The sequence below is a fragment of the Chinchilla lanigera genome, unplaced genomic scaffold, assembly GCF_000276665.1.
Source record: "Chinchilla lanigera isolate Chin_1 unplaced genomic scaffold, ChiLan1.0 scaffold00003, whole genome shotgun sequence".
NCBI classification, from domain to species: domain Eukaryota; kingdom Metazoa; phylum Chordata; class Mammalia; order Rodentia; family Chinchillidae; genus Chinchilla; species Chinchilla lanigera.
This window is the reverse complement of record NW_004955404.1, coordinates 11,222,055-11,244,414: the sequence shown is the minus strand read 5'-3', so window position 1 is coordinate 11,244,414 and position 22,360 is coordinate 11,222,055. Positions and strand designations below refer to the sequence as shown.

Below are 22,360 nucleotides of genomic sequence, written 5' to 3'. Positions count from 1 at the left end.
GGATGACTAAAGGAGCCTCAGTTTGTCTGTTTTCCTGAGGCTTTGATTGCACACAGAGTCTGTGTGCTGGAGCCCAGGTATAAGAAGACATTGATTCCCTTGGCTTGTTTCCATCATGTGGAGACAGTGCCATTTTCCAGGAAAGCAGCCCCTCGTATCTGTCCAGTTGTCCCTTTAGATGGTAAGTTTCTTGAGTGTAGGGACTGTGGTCCACAGGGATTCCAGCGGTGCAGTACACCCACTGGGGCTTTGTTCAGCCACTGCTGGCTGGAGAAGGAGCTGCGCACCTGGGTGTCATTGCCAGGTCATGGTTTCACACTTTGCCTGCTGTGGTTACAAGGGACAGTTGAGGTTGGCTCTCTGCACTCAGGAGTATTTGCTCATTTTGCACTCAGTGAATTCTTTATAGTCTGGGAAACCTGTGTAAGTGTACAGTTATGTCCATGTTTACTAGTGGCTTACAAGAAAATTATTTGTTCTCATTTGTTTGATTTTTTCCTATTAGCTTTATGAAGGAATAGCTGTCACCATTGGCATGTGGGGCATCCCTGCTTCTGGCCCAGAGCCACGACCTGGGTCTTTAGCCTATCCTGTCAACAAGATGTGAGCCAGGATGTTCTCTGGTTTCCTAACCTGTGTGTCCCTTTTCCTAACTAATGTTTTTGATTCCTGCATCTGAGTGCTGTGGTTCCAGCCCTCACTGGCCTTCTCAGACAGCCCGTTTGTTCCTTTTGCTTTATCTGGTCATCTCTTGCCTGCTTCCTTATCTGGGGAGGGTCATAGTTCCTTTGGTTAGTTCCCCTGCCCTGTTGACATGAAAACCCCAGTACATGGTTTGTTATGTTTTGTTTTTCTGTTTTGTGTTTTGCAGTGCTAGGGATTGAACGCAGCTCCTCATCCATGCTTGACAGGTGCTCTACTGCTGAGCTTTTATTCCTAACCATGGGCTAGTTTTAAATCCTGTGGTTTTTTTTTTTTTTTTTTTTAAATGAGATTTCAAGAAAATGATGTTATTCAAAAGTCTCAATATAAGAATGGATTATGAGATAATGAAAATTAAAGTTAAAAGTAGTGTATAAATGTAAGGTAACATGATAATGAGTGGTACTTTTGGTAAAATTTTAATGCAGTTATTCTTAACCCATCCTGTCATGAAATAGAGTGGTGTGTTTGTGGGAAACTAAATTTTTAAGCTCTGTATGTTTTAATTCTTTATGAATGTCTGCAGCGTGCTACAGTAGCACTTTGTGTGACAACTCGAGGTTATGCTGTGTACCAGAAGCTTGGACAGTGAGCTCTCTCCTCCTGCTTCTGCTCCTGCATGTGTGGTCACTGTCTCTGAGCTTCACTTTAGTGTCTGACCACTTCATGCAGAGATCGCTCCACTTACAAAAATAGCCATAATCAGTGCAGTCTCTTATACCTTCTTCTGCATACATTTTTTTAAAATATAAACCTCAAATAGTCCACATAAATTTGAGGATTGGCATTTATATTCCAGCAAAATATTGTTATGATTGTATTTTGAAATACATTGAATTTTTATGAGTTTGGTGAAAATTAGTATCTTAACAACTTTGCATCTTCCCATTCATGGATAGTGGTATCTGTACTTATTACTAGGGTATTTTTTTTAATACTCCTTTCTATATTTTTGTAAGTTTTTCTTTATCAAGGTTTCTATAATCTTCTGTTTGTTTAATTCTAGTATCTTTTTTGTTGCTATTATCTGCGAATAGTTTTTGGGTTTTCTTCCCTTTCCAAAGAGTCTGCATTTTATGTCTGGTTGCTTATAAGGATTCTTTTTTATCTCACTGCAATGTGTCTAGAAGTAAATTTCATGTTAGTGTCCTTCTGGAGACAAGTGTTTTTTGTTTTTTTTTTTTAAAATAAAAGAAGGAAGGGCTGGGGATTTAGCTCAGCGGCAAAGCGCCTGCCTGGCAAGCGCAAGGTCGTGAGTTCGGTTCCCGGTACTGGAGAAAAACCAAAAAAAATTTAAAAATTAAAAAAAAAATAAAAATAAAAATAAAAGAAGGAAAATATATAAACAAACAGACCAACATTTACAAAATAGCAAAAGAACAATACAGACAATATAGAATTACAAACAAAATGGTAGGAAATTAACAATGCTTGTTGTATTACATATTCATGTCTTTAAGGTGGTTTCTCAGGAAAACTAATAGAGACATGCAGTATTGATCAGTCAAGTAATCATTAACTGTTTCTTTTAGCAAAGCAATACAAGACAGTAGTTCAACTGTGTTAGCTATCCTGTATATACATACTTACATAATTCCCCTTCTTTTCCTTCTGTTTTCCCACACCCCTGTTGCCCTTTACTTCTGAGCATTTTCCTTTCACTGCACAATGTCTTTCATAGCTCCTAGTTTTTATTCACTCTTTCAGGTCTTACACTAGTGAGACAATGCGGTGCTTACACATGCAGGTCTGATTTATTTCACTTATGAGTATGGTCTCTAGTTGTGACCATTTACCTATAAAAGCCTCGAGTTTATCTTTCTTTACAGCTGAATAATATTCCATTATATAAAAGCACCACAGTTTTTTTATCCAATCCTAGGAGACGAGTGTTTTATGTCCTTATTAGCTCTGGAAACCCTTGGCTGTCATTGGCTCTGTTGCAGTCTCTCTCTCCCCCATGTGCCCCTCTTCCTGTGGGCTCCGTGTGCCTCCTCCTCCGGCTCAGACCCTCCTGGCCCTGCCCTGCAGCCTCCCTCCATGTCGCCGTGGGAGGAACAGTGGCTCCGAGGCCACGCTGGCTCTAGGGAAAGCGGGCTGCTTCCTTCTGTGCCCCCTGCAGCCCCTGGCTCAGGTCCCCAAGCCTCTGCACCGTCTGCATTCATCCTCCCCGCTCGGGAGGTAGAGTACAGATGCTTTGGAGTTGTACCAAACGTTGAGTTTGTTTCTGTTTTCCTTTCTTTGTTTTATAGAAGAGCAACACAGAAATTATTTGAAGCCAAAGCCCTCCACTCTGCAAGCTCTTCCACTTATTACCATCTGTCTTTTGTGCCTGCAGCTGCCCCAGACCCTCTGATAAAGTCCTCAGAGCCCTGCATGCTGTGGGCTCTCTCTCCACCTTGCTCGACTATAACCTGAGTGAGACAGAACTTGTGTTCCTCTCCACAAACAGTGTTCGCCCTGCTTCACTGTTACTAAACCCTCCGAGTTTTGTTCCTGTCCCTCCCGTTCCCTGGCAGCCTCTTCTCAGAGTTCTTCACGGGCATCGCTACTGTGTCGTCCACACAGTATGAGCTGGCGTACAGCTGGGTTCATTCTCCTGTCGTCTCTTCTATGATACGTCCTCCACCCCCATGTCATCTTATCTGATCCCCTTGGCCTACGTGCCATGGTATATCCAGAGACTTCCAAGTCCTTACCTCTGCCTAACTGTCCCCTTGGGTTCCAGATTTGTGTATCCAGCTGTCTATTCGATAGCTCCGTAAAACGCCTGATAGATTCTCCCAAGCCGACTCTTCCACGGCATTGGCTGTTTTCTCTCCCGCAGTCTTGTTGATTCATCATTCCCTGGCACCCCATCATCCATAAGACCTTTGTTCAAGTATCGCTTGAACAAAGGGCTTCCCTCACCACCCCTCCTAAAGCGGGTTCCTGTTCCAAGTTCCTGCACAGATCTTGTCTGAGCTTGTTCTGTGCATTCACTTGTTAACTGTCCTTTCTCTGGATTGACCACTGTTACTTCTGGGGGAACCGGGGGCTTTATTATCTTCTCTCTGCAGTATTTGCGGTACAGGGGCTCAATAAATCCTTGCCTTGATTCATTCAAATTGCATTAATAAAACATTAAACTGTGCTTTTCCCAGATTAGGCAGAAAGTTGTTAAGTGCTTTTATTTGGTATAAATAACTTCTTATCCTAAGAATTAAAGATTCTTTTACAAAGGCATAGCCGTAGTTATTTTTACCTGCAAAACCACAGGGTGTCTTGAGACTCTTCATACAAATTTCCTTAAAGATAAAAATATCTTTGTAAAAAGAATTATTAGCTGCTAATATTGATGAGGAATTAAACATCTAGAAAACTCAGTATAGTACTTGAAGAACCGATTAAGACATCATGTGAAGAAAAGCCAGGGGTTTAGCCATCTCTGGTTTCTAATGAATGTATCATGCGGTGGGTTGGGATAAGTGGCCGTTAGGGCAGTTTTCTGCGGCTGTGTCTCTGGCCTCCGCCAGGGGAGCAGCCGCAGAGTACAGTTGGTATCGTTTGGCTATCAGATCACTTACGGCTTTTTTAAAAAAAGATGAAGACATTTTTTTTTTTAATTATTTTACCTGTACTTCGTTAAATGTCTAGGGTTTTGTAATCTCCTTATTTAATAAAAACAGTTTTATTTCACTGTGCAAATTAAATTTTTGTTGGTTGTTACTGCATAGTATTCTGTAACTTGGTCAGAGATTTTGCTTTTCACCTAACACTGCTAAGACTAAGAGAAATACCGTCTGGGATGTTTTGCAGTTACTGGCTTCTATGTTGAATATACTCTTTAAACCTGTATTACATCTAAACAGTTCAGCTGGACTTTTTTCTTTTAGATCTCCGGTCTGTGCTATGACAGCAAAATGTTCCAAGTTCACCAGGTGCTCTGCGTCCCCAGCTGGATGGCCCAGTTCTTCTCCTGGACACTCGAGCCCATCTTCTCCTCCTCAGAGCCCAGCAGTGAGGCCAGAGTCGGGATGGGAGCCACCGTGGACATCCAGAGGCAGCAGAGGATGGAGCAGCTCGACCGGCAGCTGATGCTCTCTCAGTTCGCACAGGCGAGGCGGCAGAGACAGCAGCAGGTAACAGCGCAAGGCGTACAGTGAAGCCGTGGGCCTAGGGAGTTTTCCTGCTGTGATGCAAGTGTGATAGGGACGGTGTGTTATCCCTGTGCTTCGTGATGTGGATTTGATCTTTCCAGACAGAAAGTAGGTCTCTGGTGGTGGCTGCTGTTGGTTGTTTTTAAAGGGCAAAAACATCAGTTGCAGCTGAACTGTTGGTCAGACTGGACATTCTTGTTCCACTTATATTAGAGAAGCATTATTTCTCAGAGAAACACCAACCCAGTTAACGTGATAGGATATTTATCTGTGTTTATAATCTTGTAAAAACCACAGTGTCTTCCTGTTAAAATGCATATAAAGTGTGAAGCTTCATGATTTTCCTTGCTTGAAAGAAAGAGAATATGAAGGTAAGACAGTTTTTCAGAGAACAACCAATGAATAAATCAGATAAAGGCCATGTTTTCTTAGCTTGTAATGAAGTATTGCATATTTATCTGCAAATACCACAATGTGCAAAAACGTGATACAACCCTTGTCTTTCAAGGGAGGCAGGGAAGAAGGGTTACTATGCCTAGGCCAAAACCTCAGGCCTGATCTTCCTTGGATGCCTCCAGGACACAGCAGGTCCTGTCTACTCAGATTCTTCTTGTCTCCTCTGTGTAGCACTCCTTCCTCCTAGATACAGGACAGGTCCCTGGGGACTGAGCGTCACCAAAGGAGCGGGGAGAAAGTGACCTTTGTAGGCTTGATGGCCTGCTTTGTGAGAAAGGGGTCCTATTCGGTCACCTGTCTTGGGGAAGAACAATTCAGAGGGAAGACAAGAGACCAGGTGAAGGGTGATCAGAGACCTTGCTGCTGAGGCCTTTCTGTGTCCTTCAGTTCAGAGTCCCTTGGTACAAAGCACCATATTTTGTATTACTGTGTTCTGAGCTCCGGCACAGCCCTTCAAGGCCCCCAGTCCTGTAGGGTTAGGGCCCACCTTAGAACCTTATGCAATCTTAATTACCTGCTTAGAAACCCTTGTTTGAAATAGTCGTGTTGTGGGGCAGGGCTCTACCATAGGAATGTGGGGGTCATGATTCGGTCTGTCACACGGATCTCTCCGGGGTGAAAGGGCCAGCAGCCTACCTGGCAAGAGGTGGCTGTGTGTCCTGCTCAAGAATGGGGGCAGGTTGGGCTCTGTTGAGGGCAGGTTGGATGCTCCACAGTGACAGCAGCTACATCTGCCTGCCTGAGTGTGGCCCACACACAGCCTCCTTCCTGCCACCATGGCTACTCTGTGTGCCCGCCCTGGGCGACCAGTGATGGAGTTGCTGGGTCACTCTGCCTGCCTCCTGTTCGGTGCCTTTTCTGTGATGCGTGTCCGTGGTAGGCACTGGTCTGTAAAACAAAATCACCGCACTTCCTCCGTTCCTTCAGCTGTGTCCGCCTGCCTCTCGGTTTCTTTGTCCCCTCTTTCCCAGTCTCTGACCAGCCAGCCACGCTGTTGACCACACCCAGCAAGTCCATATGCCGTGTCTTACTATATCTCCTTCCTTAAGAGCAGACAACCGAGTACAGCACCCAGCTCTGCCCCTGAGAATTGATTTTCTCCATGCTGTCCTCCACGAGTTCCCCCTGAAAAGAGTGCGGCCAGGATCCCTTTCCGCAAATCCATCCACACACCACGTTTGACCTTTGCGTTCTGTCACTTGGTCGGCAGGAACCCGCCAACATGTGGCAGCGGCATGAGCTGGGGAGGAGGTTCTGGTGCAGCAGAGGAGGTGACACGGTGTTTGGCACAGCTGTGCCCGCGGCTCACCTGTGTCCTCTGGCCCCGCCCGTGCTGATCCAGCGTCCCACCTCCGTCCGACAGTGGGTTTCTGCTGAGCTCGGCAGACCCGCCCCTTGGTCCCCGCTGCAGACAGCGGGCACATCTGGCCCTTGCATAAGCACTGTGGCGGCTTTGAGCAGGAACGTAATGCTCTGCAGTAGAGGCACATCCTGCCCCTGGACTCCAAGGGCCCACGTGTGGCTCCTCTGGTGGCTGGCTGCAGACACACCCCAGTGTCTTTCCCGACTGCACCAGGTGCCAGCCCAAGCTTCAGTGCATGAAACACCGTAGCTCCTGTCAGCACTGCAGGTATCGCCTGCACTGTCAGGACCCCCTGCTCCTAGCTTGGTCTCCCCCCGCAGGTCTGAAGCCCCGTGCAGGCTGCCAGCCCCTGGGCTCCTGCAGGGCCCTTTGTCTTGCATGGTCTGCTGGACAGCAAGCGGCATACTCCCTGTTTACCCTGTGCTCACTGTGCCCTCTCATTTGTATACCTAAACCTCATTATCTGCCTGAACCTCATTTTTACCTAACCCTCATTAGCTTCGCCCTGCTGAACACCGTCACTGGGCTGTGTTTCATCCTGAGTCCTCACATTGTAAATCACCGGGTAGGGACTCCTCCATAGGCCACACAGAGAGTGCCTCTGCAAGCCACCGCTGAGGAAGCCACCTGTGCTGTGTGCATTCATGGAGCTGGCCGTTCCTCAGGGAAGGTTTGCTTTCTTCTCTCTGTCAGCAGTTTACTACTTAGCACTAGTACTCTGGGCCTGGGATAGCCTTGGGTGGCCACTGAGGTTGCAGCTGTGGAAACACAGCCACAGGCTCTGTCACGCGGAACAGAATTGCCACGGTCACCTGTCAGCAGGAAGAGCACCACCGTGTGTGCCAGTCTTGCAGTAAGTACCCCGTGGATGCTATCTCATAACTTGCCTTCCGAGTGTGGGCTTTCCTTCATGACCAGTGCGCACAAGGGTGCCTGCTTGCCAGGGGATATGGAGCTGCTGATGAAGGGTCTGGGCTTGAGAGTCCGAGGCCTCTGCCTTAGATCTCTATATCATGCTACTTTTTTTCTTTTTGCCTTGACTGGCAGGAAATTTAGCGCTAGGTTTAAGGATCAATCAAATCAACTTTTTAACCCAGACTTACAACTTTGGCTTCCGCCTTCTGAAAGCTTCATGTGTATTTTTGTTTGTTTTTGTTTTTGAGACAGGGTTTCACTTTGTGGTGCGGGCTGGCCTTGAACTCACTACGTAGCTCAGGCTGGCCTCGAACTCCTAGTGGTCCTCCTGCCTCAGCCTCCTAAGTGCTAGGATTACAGGTGTGCACCACGACGCTCAGCTCATGTGTGTCTTTTTGTTTGCTTGTAATGCTTCTGAATCTTTCTATTGTAGGCAACCTCAAGTTGTGTTCTCTCATTTAAAATGTCTATCGTCTGTGTAAAAGCTCTTGCTTTTCAGATATTTTTCATAGCACTCAGTTTATTTGTTCAGAAAGTCATTCAGTAACTAGTATACACGTACAATGACTTGCCTGCAGTCGTTAATTTCAAGCTTCTGGGGGTAACCGAGTCTATTTCATCTGCCCCAGCGAGGTCTTTACCTGCGTCACCTTCCAGCTCAGTCCAGCAGCTGCTGAGCTGCTCGCTGGCCCACTGCCCATGCTCCTCACGTGGCCTGAGGGTGCAGCCAGCCTGCTGGAGAAGCCCTCGCTGAGACTGCAGGATCCCCTGGGGCGCGGAAGTGAAGGGTACATCCCTTTCCTTAGCCGGATTGGTACGGGCACAGGGAGCACAGGCAGAGGCGCCCGGAGCAGGTGAGCATCTGGGAACCCTGCGACCGACCACACTGCTGGGCCGGGGAGGACAGTGCCGCTGCTGCTGGCTGATCTGTGCAGGGTTTTGGCGACAGAAGCACGGCAGGATTTGGATGGATGCAGAGGACAAGGCTCTCAGTCCCGGGGTGGAAGCAGCAAGCGTCCACGTGGAGGGGACACTGCGGCCCTGGACAGGAAAGACCTCCTGGAGCTGTGTGAGAGAAGTGTGGCGGGTGCGCCCTGAGAAATGGGAAATCGCAAGGCAGCTGATCAGGGAGGGGGTGTTGCTAAGCACACAGTGATTTGGGGTTTGACACTGGCAGCTGTGGAGAGCTGTGGAGAGCTGTACTGAGCTGTGTTCGCTCAGTAACAAAGATAGACGGCTCACCTCAGAATCACATCAGTGGCCGTGTGAAAGGGAGACTGGCAAGGGGAAGCCACGAGGATGGAGCAGCCAATCGGAAGATGACTTTTAATCAGCCCTCAGGTGGCGGCTGGTGCCAGTCTTTACGGGACTTCTCCTCCCCCCGGCCCCTGCCCAGACAGGCTGTTTCCAGACTCTGGTCGTCCACCTGCTGAGCTTCCCGCAGCCTCACAGACGGTGACCCCAAGCCACGGCCCGCTACCCATTCAGCTCATGGCTCCCTGTCCGGGCTCTAGGCGCACGCGTCCGGCCGGGTGCTGGCCATCTCCACTGGCGACCACAGACACTCGGAATTCACCGTTCCTTTGCTAAATGTGCCTCTCCTCATCCCTACCTAGATGACAAGCTCCATCATCACTGTAAGGCCCAAACATGAGGCTTCACCTGGGACATTTCCCACTTAGCATCCGTATCCCTCTCGGCCCATCGCGGGGCTCTCCTTGGTAAAAGTCAATCCTTCCCTCTCTCATCGCCGCTGCCTTGGTGCAGGCCCACATCATCACTTGTGTGGGTTCTGGGACCACCTCTGTCGCTGCGTCTGTCACCACCTGCTTCCCCACTGCCTGTGGTCCAGCACCTCTGAGAAACCAGGCGTGATGCTTCTGCTCCCACTGAACGCCCTCAGTGGCGCTCCACGGCCGTCAGGGTGGTTAAGGTACAGGCGTCTGCTTAGCCACATCTCCTTTCTGCGGCCCGCGGCACACCGTGCTGAGCTGTTCGCAGTTCCCGGGAGGTACGTGCTCTCCCGACTTCACCTCTGCCCTTTCCTCAGCCTGCGACACGCCTGCCCTGTGACGCCGCTTCCCCGCACTTCTGCGTCACACAGACCTCTCTCCCCTCTGCAGTCTTCCCGGCAAATGGCACCACTTCTAAGAAGCCTCCTGCAGACTCCCATCCGGTCCCTGAGGCCCCATCTGCTCAGTGGCCCCTGGCCCAGTCTCGCTAAGGATCACTTCCTGCACCCGCCAGTGTGCCCTGGGATGGGGAGGCTCTATTTGCCTGTCCAGTGTGTGAATTACGCTGGGCACATAGCAGGAACTCAGTAGTCTTTGGGGAATCAGTGAGTAGGATGTGGACACTAAGTATTGACAGAATGACCTCACCTCCGTGAAGGATGAGTGGGGGATGAGTGGAACCCTGGGGAAGAGCCAAGTCTGTGCTTAGGCAACATGAAGAGTGAGAGTCCAGGCACTGCGGAGGTCGGGGAGCCCGGAGAGGAGCTGGTTCCAGGAGACTGAGAGGACGCACAGTAGTCTGTCACCTACATCCATTGGGGCTGCTGTTACCATGGTAACTACCACCTTAGGCTGTGGAGAACACTTCTCATCACTGTGTAGCAACTGCTCATTTCACAGCTCTAAGGAGCAGGGTGGCAACTCTGCAGGCCTTGCCTCATCTGGAGCTGGGTCCCCAGGGTGTGGACAGGGTCAGGGGCCAGAGGGCCTTAGATTCATCAAGCCCAGCAGGGCAGTAATGCTCCAGAAGCACTTCAGCCTCTCATGGATCCTTGGGACACGTGCACAAGTGATCACTAGCCAAAAGGTGCTGGACAGTTGTCTTGGGGGCTCGTGGCCGCGGGAGCTGGGTTCCGGCTTCCTGCGGTTGCTGCAGGCAGTGACAGCTCCTGCATCAGGGTTGTTCCATTCTCCCGTAAATTCACACAGGGGCAGTGTGTCAGGCACACTAGATCTGCTCTCCTGCCTCCTCGCCCTCCACCTCGCACTCCCTACCACAGTCGCCAGATCCACAGTGGAAAGCACTGCCGTCACCTTGCTGCTTGCAGCTGGGGACCCTTTCCTGTGCTGCCAGTGGCTGACTTCATGACTTGTGCTGTGCCTGTCCCGGCCGCCTAGGAGTTCATGGAGGATGGGAACCGTGTACTGTACCTACTTGTGCCCCGCTTGGCTCTAATGCAGTGTGCAGCCCAGGTGGGTACCAAAGGTGCTGTCTGGGCCTCCCGGAAGTCTGAGCTGCTGGGAAGACGAAGAGGCAGGAGGAAGGGCCAGGCCTGTGTTGGAGTTTGTGTGGCCCTGAGGCCGTCCTCCCTGAGGCTCTGCACGGCCCAGCATGTTTGAGGGGACCTTGAAGAGGCCAGCACTGAGGTCCTCATGCAGCACGGGACCCTGAGGACAAGCATGGAGCCCCAGACAGCTGCGGGGATGGGGGAATTGCGTTTGCTTGAGATCAAGGTTGCCAGAAGGTTGAGGCAGGAAGAGAGCAGAAGCCAGGCAGCCGGGCTTCTCCAGCATGCAGGCCTGTGGGGTTTTGTCCCGCAAGCAGGGGTCGTTGAGGCCCTTGAAGCAGGAGAGTGAGGCACATTCAGCTTGAGGAAGACTGCTTTGGCCACACTGTGACTGCTGGGGAAAAGGTGATGCCGGAGGAAGAGGCACAGTTGGGAGAGGATGGAGGCCCTCTGCTCTCGGGACATTCGTGGTGACGAGGTGGCGCTTGCTGCATGAATCACTGAAAGACCAGGCCCAGCTTCACCAACTCGGGCCTCCAGATCAGGCTTTGGAACCCCCTGCACCAGCATTGCAGGTGGCCATGCTGTGCCTGCCTGGTTCTGTGAGCCCTGCCGGAGGAAAGCCTGAGGTTCTGTGAGAGGATGAGAAATACATGTTTGGCCTCTACCCCTGGTTTCTGGCACACAGCACCTAAAATCCTTGGAAGCTCCATAGAGATCCGTGTCATTTTGCGTGCCAGTGAGATGACTGGGGCCCTGTGTAACCTCCAGGTGTGGAGCTGGTTGCCAGGGGAACCGGCACTTGAGGAGCGATTTGGAGCTTTCAGCCCCTACCCTCCAGCTGCAGCCCTGGCCATCAGCTTAATCAGTCACGCCTTCCTACTGCAGTCTGCATCAGAAACCCACAGGACCTGGTTGGGAGAGGTCTAGACAGCTGCAGGCATGGGGGTTCCCGGCGGGTAGCGCCCCAGAGAGGGCAAGGAGGTGCCACACCCCTCCCATGTGCCTTGGCCTGGGTGTCTCTTCCATCTGGTTGACCACATGTGTGCTTCATGATACGCTTTATAAATAAGTAAATGTAAATGAACATTTCTCCAAGTTCTCCAAGCCATCCTAGCACATGAATCAGACGTGAGGAGGGGGTTGTGAGACACCTGTTGTCAAAAGCAAAAAACCTGGGGCTCGGGATTTGCATCTGAAGTGGAAGTAGGATGGTGGGGCTGAGCAGTGAGCCGTGGCATCTGACGCCAGCTCCGGGTGGAGGGTGCCAGAGTCAAGTTTTGAGGCAGCCTGTGGTATCCCTTGATGAACTGCTCAGCATGTGGGGAAATCCGCACACCCACAACCCAGCACATTGGTGTCAGAGCACTATCATGGGGTGTGAAAGTGTTACGGAAAAGGTGACGATATTTTTCTTCACAAACCTATATGCTCCTAGTGTAGTGCAGCATAATATAATGAGAGAGCACGGAATTTGCACTTAGGGAGTCGACCCTTCACTGAGGGGGCCTAAGCAATCTATCTGATATGGTTGTCATGAAGATTTTAAAATGTATTAGTCATTTGATGTGTGAGAAGGATCTGTGAAATATTAGGTACTATCATGGATTGGGGTATCTGTTTTGTGGCTCGCAGGAAGTTTGAGAGGTAGTCCTGATTTGAAAGCTACGCTGATGGCTGTTACTCTTCACAGCTTTATCTTTGGAACAAGGGTGGACACTCTGTAGTCTGTAGGCCAAATCACCTTTTTCTGTAAAGCCAAAAACGGTTTTTACATTTTAAATTAAGTATATTTGCCTGTACCATAGCCTCAGTTTTGCCACTTGATCTTCAGAGCCTAAAACTGAACACCATCTGGCCCTTTCAGAAGAAGTTTGCGAACATCTGCCCTAGAAGCTTCTGTAGCCAGCAGCTTTCAAAGCAACTTTTTCATTATGAAATCTGAATTCTCTGGGTTTTGGTCCTCTATTAATCTGTGTGTACCAGCACTTTCTTTGTTGCCAGATAGGGAAAATGTTGTATGCCGTGGCATAAGCTTGAGAATAAAATGCACCATACTTCCGTAACACCCCTGTTTAATTTTGAAGCAGGATCAAGGGGAATGAGCCAGGCTTGGTTGTAAGCCGCATGGGACATTCACCAGCAAAGCAACAGAGTCACTGATGTCGGTGTGATGCCCCTCATCGCACTGGCTGCCTGGTGCTTCCTGGTTGAGTCCCACCTCTGTTTTCAGTAACCTGGGTTCTATTACACCTGCCAGGACAGACGTTCATGCTCCGAGCGTCTCACCATTGTTCACACATGCGGAGTGAAGCAGCTGCGCTCTCTCACCTGCCCTTGGTAACGTTTTGTGGCTGTGAAAATTGTTTCTGTCTTTATCCACCCCTGCAACAGTTGCTAGGTACTGTTTGACACATGCATTCTTAGTCATACCTGCTTTGCAGATCAGGAGCACTTCTAACATTCATCAGGTAATTTCATAAAATATTTCTAGTGTGTGAAAAATGTCCTCAGCATATTGGAGCAGCTTTATTGAGACTGTGAATTCACATACCATATAACTGACTTGCTTGAAGTGTACAGTTCCTTGGTCTTTAATATATTCAGTTGTGCAGCCATCACCACCATGACTTTTAGAACCTTTTAGTATCCCCAAAATAAGTTTTGTTCCCATTAGCACCACTCCCCAACATTCCCATCTGCCCAGCCCTAGGCAAGCACTAATGTCCTCTCTTCTCAGGACATTCTGTATAAATGGCAGCACACATTAGCTGGGACGACTGATTTCATTCAGTTTGCATCACGTTTTCGAGGCTCATGCATATGGCAACCATCATGATTCTCTCTCAGCACATTTTAGAGAGGAAGAGCCACCTAATAGAGCTTTATGCTGCCACGTGCCACCCCCCCACCCCCCCCCCCGCCCACTGCACAATTTCTGACATCGCCTCTTTGGCCAGCTTTCAGAGGAAACTTCCTGGTGCATCTCGGCCTCACCAGCATTGCCACTTCCACTGGCATCTTTCTACAAAATAAACTCACTGCTGCCCACCCTGTGCCAGGCCAGGCTCTGGGGAGTGTGGCGAGAACAGGCAGTGTGGTCATTCCTGTACCTGGACTGGGAGGAAGGGAGACAGAGAGACACAGACCACGAGACCACTTTTGCTTTTTTCCTTTGCTCTTTCACTTTTTGATGCAGTCCGATTTGAAAACCATCTCATCAAGTTAGTGCTCTTCTTCGTCAACAAAGCAGCCTAGTCAGGTAGAACCGGTTCTTTTATGACTTTTTCCTTTCATGGGTATGTGAGTGTGTACTATGAGGTGTGGAATAAGTTACTAGTGCTTAGTTGATAAAAATCTGCAATTAAATGAATTTAGGTGCGAGCACTGTGTTTTCAAGTGAAGTTGAAGCCAAGCTGTTTATCTCAATCTGTACCTCCTTGCAGAAACTACTGGTCTTTCTGGTGCTTTTTAGTTGTTCATACTGGCTTTTTGACAAAGTGCAGCACAGATAGATAGAATTGATCAACATTCCGATCCTTTTCCCAGACTGACTCAAAAGCGACCTCAAGAAAATTATTTCTGTTTTCCATTCTGCCGTGGTGTCCTCATGAGAAAAAAGAGCATGATACAATCTCGTAGTGTTTAAGAGAATGAGTAAATGATGATGTACTCTACTGTTTAGCAATGCAAAAGTCAGAACCACCTGGGCGTAGCAGCAAATGCCTATATCCCAGTACTCTGGGAAGCTGAGGCAGGAGAATCACAATTTGGGGTCCCACCTGGGCAACTTAGTGAAAACTTGTTTAGAAAGTAAGAGGAAAATTGCTTTTCTGATTTTTCGCCCTTTAATCACTTATAAGTCACTTTCCAAAACTCTGAGTTTAGAGATGTCCTGTGAAGCAATGTAATGTTAAACATGATCACTTGTGAAATTTTTTTCTTCTCTATGGCTTTTCAAAACCAGAAAACATTTGTCATACAGAACAGACCACAGGAGTATCGGTGTGCATCCCAGGCAAAATCCTTCAGACATTCTGAAGAAGGCTTAGATTTCAGGGATTCCCTGCCTCCTTCCGCTGCCTCATACTCAGAGGCTGGAGCTATGGGTGACAGATGTGGTTTTGCAAATTCAGCATCTGGAAGCCAAGAATTTCCAGTCATATCGCCTGCCTAGATCACGGCACAGATGAGCCATACTGACATTTGTCACGGTTCTCCTGAAGGGTCTGCTCCTGGGGGATGTGGGCAGTTTGTGGTTCAAAGCCCGACTTAGGACGGGAGAGGCACCACGTACCACTCTACTTGTCCACACCTGGCCTGGATGGTTGCCCAAGGAGCTCATTCTGCATGGAAGTCCATGATGGACACGCTGACCCTGATGAGCAGCGCAGGAGAGTGCAAGGTGGAGAGGTCAAGACCAGTGTCGCCTAGGCAGCCTGCCTGCAGCAGCTGCTCAAGGACACGGCCCCTGCTGGGACATGAAGACCAGAACTACCAGGCTTTCAGGATGCTCCGGTACCCTGATTAGAAAGCAACAGCACATAACTGGTGTCAAGGACATGCGGTCCCCCACCCCATGTCACAGCTGAGGAACCCCCCTCAGCACGCTGCTCTGCATCGAATGGGCAGCGTGACTGGGTTCTGTGGACTCGGGGCAGAGAGCAAGAGCAGGAGGCCTGGAATGGGTGAAGAAGCAGCTATTCCAGATGGGAAGCAAGAGCTGGGCCTGCAGACAGATGGGGTGGGACAGTCCCCGGGCGGCCACGGCGGGTGACAGCACAGGCGTTCTCTGCAGTGAGTGGGGCACACCAGCAAGTGGAAGGAACGTGCTGGGCCAACTGAGAGAGAACTCAGGATGGGGCTGGTGTGGGCAGACGATCAGAACAGGTCAGCATGTCTTAGATGTGGTCCCGGAAGATTTCCAGGGGAGGCAGTGGTGTTTCGAGAGGCTCAGGATGCAGATCGGGCAGGGAGATGTGAGCTGCAGTCACATTACCCAAGGATCGATGGCCAGATCTCAGTGGGATGACGAGGACCTAAACAGTGGCAAAGAACGAGCCACTTCAAAGGAAAACTGAGCAACCTTTGGGAGCTGGTGGATCTGACACACACAGGAGAGAGCTGAGTCCAAAGGAGCCACTCGGGCAATACAGGTGGCTTTAGCCTGGGGACCCCGTGTCAGCCCGCAAGTGCTCACCACAAGACAGCAAGGGAGTGTGAGCCGTTCCCTGGAGACAAAAATGGACGAGCTGTCCGGGCAGAGGCCTGAAAGAGAGGGAACCTTGAGTAATTCTCAGTCTCACTCTTAATCATGAATCGCACCTTTTCTGTCAGAACAGGTACTGGCAACAAGTACCAGAACTGATTTTAATTTTGGCTTGTGCTTGACAATTGTGGTGTAGAACTAAAGTCAGAAAGGGAAAACACTACCCAAAGTTTGGCAGATGAAGGACTAAAGGAAAGGGGAACAAAAGATAGGCGGAAATCAGTAAGGCTCACACCGAGAGACACATTGTCATTCATATTTCTTCAAGGGACTTGGAGAAGCTCCTTGTCCCCTCACACTGCTCCACCCTGTCACCACCCCCTCAACGAAAGACTGAACATTCCTGTCTCCAGAACCAAACCAAATAATAATAACAAAAAGGGCAGGACATCTCCGATGCTCACTGCCCCTGGAGGGGAGTCAGTCAGCCTCTGAAAATCGAATGAAAGCCAGGAGCACCTGGCACATGGCTCAGCCTACAGGGTGCTCGATGTCACACTCAGTCATCACGGCCATCCCTCATGGGAGGAACTCACAGGCCAGGGAGCCACAGACTGTGCCCAGGCCATGCCCAAGGTGAAGGGCTGAATGGGAGCCCTGCCACTCTTTCTGCAGAGTCCTTCTCCCTCACACCGGTGGCCGCCCACACAGGAATTTTCCAGGTCCTCTACTTATTGAATCACAGGGAAAATCTGTCTCTTAGGTTTGCAGCTGACTCGAAACGAACCTGTTGTCAAGATGGGACCCGTGTCTCAGGAGAGACAGCCACATCGTTGTCTCAGGCTTCTGAAGAGAAATGTCACCAGTCAAAATACACAAGGCCAAGGACACATCTGCCAGCCGGAACAGCAGCTGAGGGCACCTCGAGGGGCTGTGGCCTCCTGGTAGACTAGATACCACTGCACCCCTCTTCTCACGGCCACCCCCAAGCTCAGCCTAAAGCCCTGGCCCTAGGATGGAAGGAACAGGAAAGGCCAGTGGCCTCCAAAACTCTGGCCCCCTAGAGTGAAAAAGAGGAAGGAGAGGCATGGCCGAGGACAGCAGTGTCGTCGGAAACTCCCGTCTCCGGAGCCGAAGGCTGTGAACCCTGACAGAAGGACGCACCGTCTCTCTCGTTCTTGCCACTGCGGGAACTGCCTTCTCTTTTGCCGAGAACAGCGGGATTCGAGTGCTCTGACCCCCAAACCGGTCAGCAGGATAAGTTCACCACACAATCAAGTGAAACTGAGAGCTGTCGGACGAGCCCCAGCGTTCGCGCCGCGCAGGCCTCGCGGGGCTCGAGTTTCCCCTGCACAGCGTTTCCTCAAACGCCTGTGAGCCTGCTGCGAAGCACACAGCAACAGCAGCTTGCTCATAGAGCCTTTTCCAGTGTGAGCGTAGGGGTTGCGCTCCTCGTGGCGTGGTGAGGCTGTCCTCTGAGTTTTTCTCCTAAGGTTCCTATTTTTACAGCATTACCAATGAGTGTTGTCAAATGTGGAAGAGGGCTTCTTCTGCACCTTATATTTCCCCGCCTGTCTCTTACCCAGCTTGTGGATGTGTCGCTAGTTGTGTGCGTGGTGATAGTAGTAGGCTTTGGGTTTTTGATCTTTTTTTTTCCAGTTTTGCCCGGGTGCTTTTGCTGATCAGCAGCCCAGACAGCTTTTCTTTCCTCTGTACTCATAGCTCTTCCTCCTCATTCTAATGAAGTACCTCCCCCTCATCCTTTGGGCCTCCTATTCAGTTTCTAATGTACGTTTGTTTTGTCAGCTCAGCTAAGCTCTTTCTGTTTAGGAAATTAGTCACTTCTCTGGGTTGCAGCCTGTTCACCTGGCCCCGGGACAGCTCACTGCCCACGGAAGAGAAATGAATGAAACTAAGCATGTTCACACTCACCCCGCCAGCTGCAGTGCCCACCAAGTGCGGGGCCCATACAGGAAATTACACATGCCTTGTTACACGAGGAGCTGCCTTCCGTGGCCTCGCTGTCACCACCAGAGTCTCCCACATGGGTTCTCTGCTACAGGGAGTCTTACGTGAGAGGGAGAGGGGGCCCATGTCCTTGAAGAACAGGTTACACTTGTGCTTTATGAGCCTCCTTGCTTTGGCCCTGCCACCTTCTTTAGTAACCTACCATCTCAAGCTCCATGGTACAGCTAACTAGCAGGTCTTCATTAAGCGAGCCCCGTGGAGCATAACTCTGCGGGGTGTGGAATCTACTGTGCATTTGTCCATTCAGTTCCCCATTCGGTGCGTGTTTGCAGAGTTCTTACATACGCCAGGGTGTACACTGGGTTAGGGACCCCTGGACTGGATGGATAGTCTCCACCCTCATGGAGCTGATAGCCTATGTCAGCCTGCAGTAACCGGATGTGCTGAGTGCTGGCCCCAGAAAGCTACAGTGACATCCGAGAGCACACAGAAGAACATCCTATGGGCGGGGAGCAGGTCCTGGTGGAGACATTTCAGTTGTGTCCACAACTCAATCAGGGCCTGTCGAGCAGTGTCAGAGGAGGGTCACTGTAATCATCTAACAAGGCTCTTTGCATGCGCTTCCTTTTTTTCTGTCTATGCATGGCAGAATTTTCTTTATATATTTAAGAAACCAACGTAACAGAATTGCATGCAGAAGCAGATATGAAACCCCAGCTACAGTCTCTTCAGTTCAGTCTGACAATAAAGAGATTTGCAAAAGTAGAAAACAATGCCACTCTTGTTGTTAGTTGTTTTTTTTTTTTTTTCCTAGTTTGGAAAACATGGTTCCTTTTCATTACAAAAAAATATCTTAGCAAGGAAGAGATAGGTTATTGCTAGGCAATAACTCTATTTGAATTAATAAGAAGGCAATGGGGAGCTACTGAAGGATTTTTAAGTAGAGGAGGGACACACTTGGATTTTAGGAAGTTACTCTGGAGCCACTGGTTCTTGACAGTCCTCTACAGGTGCGGGAGGCAGGGAGACGAGTGGGTTCAGATGTGTACGAGTTAGAATTGACAACGCTTGCTGATCTGGCTTATGCACTGGGTGGATATAGATGTTACTTCCCTTGACTGGAGACTCAGGAGGAGACAGTGGGTTGAAGATGAGTTTGACTTGGCCCATGTTCCCTTTAGATTGGATGTCTCTGGAGCATTTAGATGGAAGTGTATCCAGGCATAGTTGGTTCTGTGGATCTGAAGCATGGCATCCGGATTTAGTGTTCACCATATACACAGTGACCAAAGCCCTAAGGACAGAACATGGGAAGAGAGAGGTGCTCCTGAAGCAGAAGAAGCTTGGGGGACACTACTGTTTGAAGGACAGGAGTAGGAGAAAGGACTTGGGGGTGCTAAGAGAGACCGAGAATATGTGACTTCACTGAAGCCCAGAGAATAGAGGGTGTCAGGAGAGCTGAGTGGGTCCCCGTGCTGCCAGAGGTCACCCCAGACAGAGCTGAAGAGCTTCCACTGGACTTGCAAAGGGCTGCACTGGTTAGGATACCATACTGTGAGCTCCTAGGCAGGAAAAACATTGTCATTGTTTTTGTGTAGCTTCATTGCTGAAAGTGTTCTGGGTGCACCAGTACTTGGTAACTCTCTTGAGCTTACTTCAGCTGATGCAGCTGAAAAGTCCAGTCTGCCTTTGACTTCCCGCTGTGGGGAGTCAGACGTTGTTAACTCCTGTTAAATCGGGACATTCCCTGAATGTAGGCATTCCTTTGTAGTCCTGGGTGGAGCTTCCCAGCCACTGTGTCCTGGTATAGATGTCTTTGGGCAGCTGGGAAGGCCCCGAAGCCACCAGCCTGTTTGGAAGCGGCTTTGGCCGTCCCTGAGTGTCATGCACGTGTAATGAGGTGAAACTTTCTGGAAAGCCTTGCTGTGTAGCAGCGTTAGTCAGTCCTTGCATACTTCCGTGCAGCCTCCTGTGTGGCCAGGCGGTGTCACCTGTCCGTCTCCTCCCTGGTAATCTTCCTGGCATAGTGGCTAGCAGGTGGCCACACACAGCTGTGTGGATGCTACATGTCAACACCTGTCGGGCTGATACAGGCCTTCTGAGCACCAAAGACAGAATAAGGGTCCATTTCCCCCACCGTGGCCAGCCTTTTTAAAAGGAAGCTGAGGATGCACTGGGAAATAATAGTAATCTGAGCCATCGCATTCACATGCCACACTGGTTATCTTCCCCACTGCACACTCATGGAGCACTTGCTTGGCTGAGGAGTGCACTCAGGCTGCCCTGAGTCGGGGTGTGCTGGCCACTGCGAGTGTGCACGGATCTTCCATCCATGTAGCCCTCCAGGGACCTGCGAGCTGGCTGGGAAGGTGAGAAACAACACTACAGCATCAGGTCGGCACAAGGGGTGAGAATAACAGTGCGTCCACAACAAGCTTTGAGCCATTTTCAGGCTCTGTCTTAAATGCTTTATATCCATGAACTCATTTAGCTCCCATCATACCCACAGGAGGTGGATGCAGTTATTGTTCCCATTTTACAGAAGAAACACTGATGGTCAGAGAAGTTAAAAAAGAAAGCCTCGGGTCCTACAGTAAGAGGCAGAGCGGAGGTTTGTTCTGGCTCTTCCTCCCTCAGCTTCCTCTAACTTCCTGCCCCTCCATCATCACTCCTTGGCGTTGCCATCTTCCTTGAAGTAGCAATAAACTCACTTGTCCCATCTTTCAGGCCCTTCACAAAATACGTGGCTCTTCTCTGTTGCTGAAGTCATTCCTTTCCTTTAAAATTCAGCTCCAAGCCAGCCCTGGTGGTACATGCCTATAATGCCAGCACTAGGGCTGCTGAGACAGGAGGATCCCTGCAAGTTCAAGGCCATCTGGACTAGGTAGCGAGACCTTTTCTCAGAAAAAAACAAAAGTTCAACTGCAGCTCCATGTGTTCTCTGGAGCTGACCCCTGCGCTGTGGCTGCAGTTGGTCAGGGCACTGGGAACTTTTCTAGCCCTTGGAGTACGTGGCTCACAGCGCCTCCTCAGTCACGTGCTGTCTTGCGTTTCTCGACGTCTGGCCCTCTTTCAGGAGGTTGTGAGTGAGAATGAGACTGTGTCCCGCCTGTGGAGCACAAGTGCCCAGGAAAGCCCCAGCCGCTCCCCCGCTGGCAAAGTCACCCCGTCCCCAACCCCCAGAGCCTAGCAACCATGGACCTCTGCTCCATGTGGCTCCTGCCCGACAGGATGCTAAAACCTTCCACAGCTTCTCAGTTGGAAAATTCATCACTTAGTTTCACAAAACCTTTTGTTTCATCTAAAAATCTCCTTAGCAACTAATAATAAATATTTTACAGAATGCCTATTCAAAATGCAAGCTGTTTCCTTCCTCCTTTTTTTAAAAAAGTGTGTGGTTACTGCTTTTGAAGAAGACAAGGTGAAGGAAATGTTTCCTGTTTGTAGAGGCTCGTATTTAACCCTACGTAAGGAGCAGGTGGCTTTCAAAACACCCTAGAACCTAGAGCTCCTGTAACCCTCTGCTTTTTAAGTACATTTTTACTATGACAGGAGGACAGGGATGGAGATTGGTTTGGTTTATTTATTCTTTCATTCTCCTTTAATAAACAAAATGATGCCGATGCAGCTAAAGGTCCTTTCCTCTTCCCACTTTCATACAGCTGTTGTGTTTTTGTATTTTTATATGAATGTATATATGTATGCGTGTATGTGTGCATACATCAGGACTCTCAGAGGCTTCATCTGGGCCCTTCTTCTTTGGGGTGCTGCCCAGGGCACTATAGGATATTGAGCAGCATCCTCCACCCCAGTGATGGAGCTCTCAGGGATGGCAACCAGCTGTGGCACATGTGCTCCTATTGTTCTACCCTATATGCCAATAGCTCCCTTCCTCTACCCTCCCCTCCCCTCTCCCGCAGACATTCTTTGGACATTGCCAAGTGTTGGGGGGTCAAAGTCACCACTATCATATGTCCATAAGAAAGATTAAAATAGTTTACTATTATTCTGAGTGGTTTCAAATGTATGTAAATGTTTTATAGATCCTACAGCTTTCTTTGTTGAGCATCATATTTTTGAGTTTTCTCCATGGAGATCTAGTTCTTTTATTCTGGCTGCTTTTTTTTTTTTTTTTTTGGTTTTTCTCTGGTACCAGGAACCGAACTTACGACCTTGCGCTTGCCAGGCAGGCACTTTTGCCACTGAGCTAAATCCCCAGCCCTATTCTGGCTGCTTATATAACAGTTTTTTGTATAATAAAAGCACTTACTGATTTATTTCTCTACTTAGAAACAGTTGATTTTTAAAAAACTGTCTTACTGTTAGAATCAGTGTGTCACAGCACATGCTCGTAAACGGCCCCTTCA

At 49.5% G+C, this 22,360-nt stretch overlaps 1 protein-coding gene across 1 annotated transcript in view; it reads left to right on the top strand.

The window, feature by feature from the left end:
• Positions 1–22,360, top strand: part of Ubac2 (UBA domain containing 2) — a 151,399-nt gene that overhangs the window by 112,956 nt on the left and 16,083 nt on the right. The window contains exon 8 of the mRNA XM_005374065.1: positions 4,578–4,823. Coding sequence (XP_005374122.1) covers positions 4,578–4,823 — 246 coding nt within the window. The remainder of the gene's footprint in view (positions 1–4,577; positions 4,824–22,360) is intronic.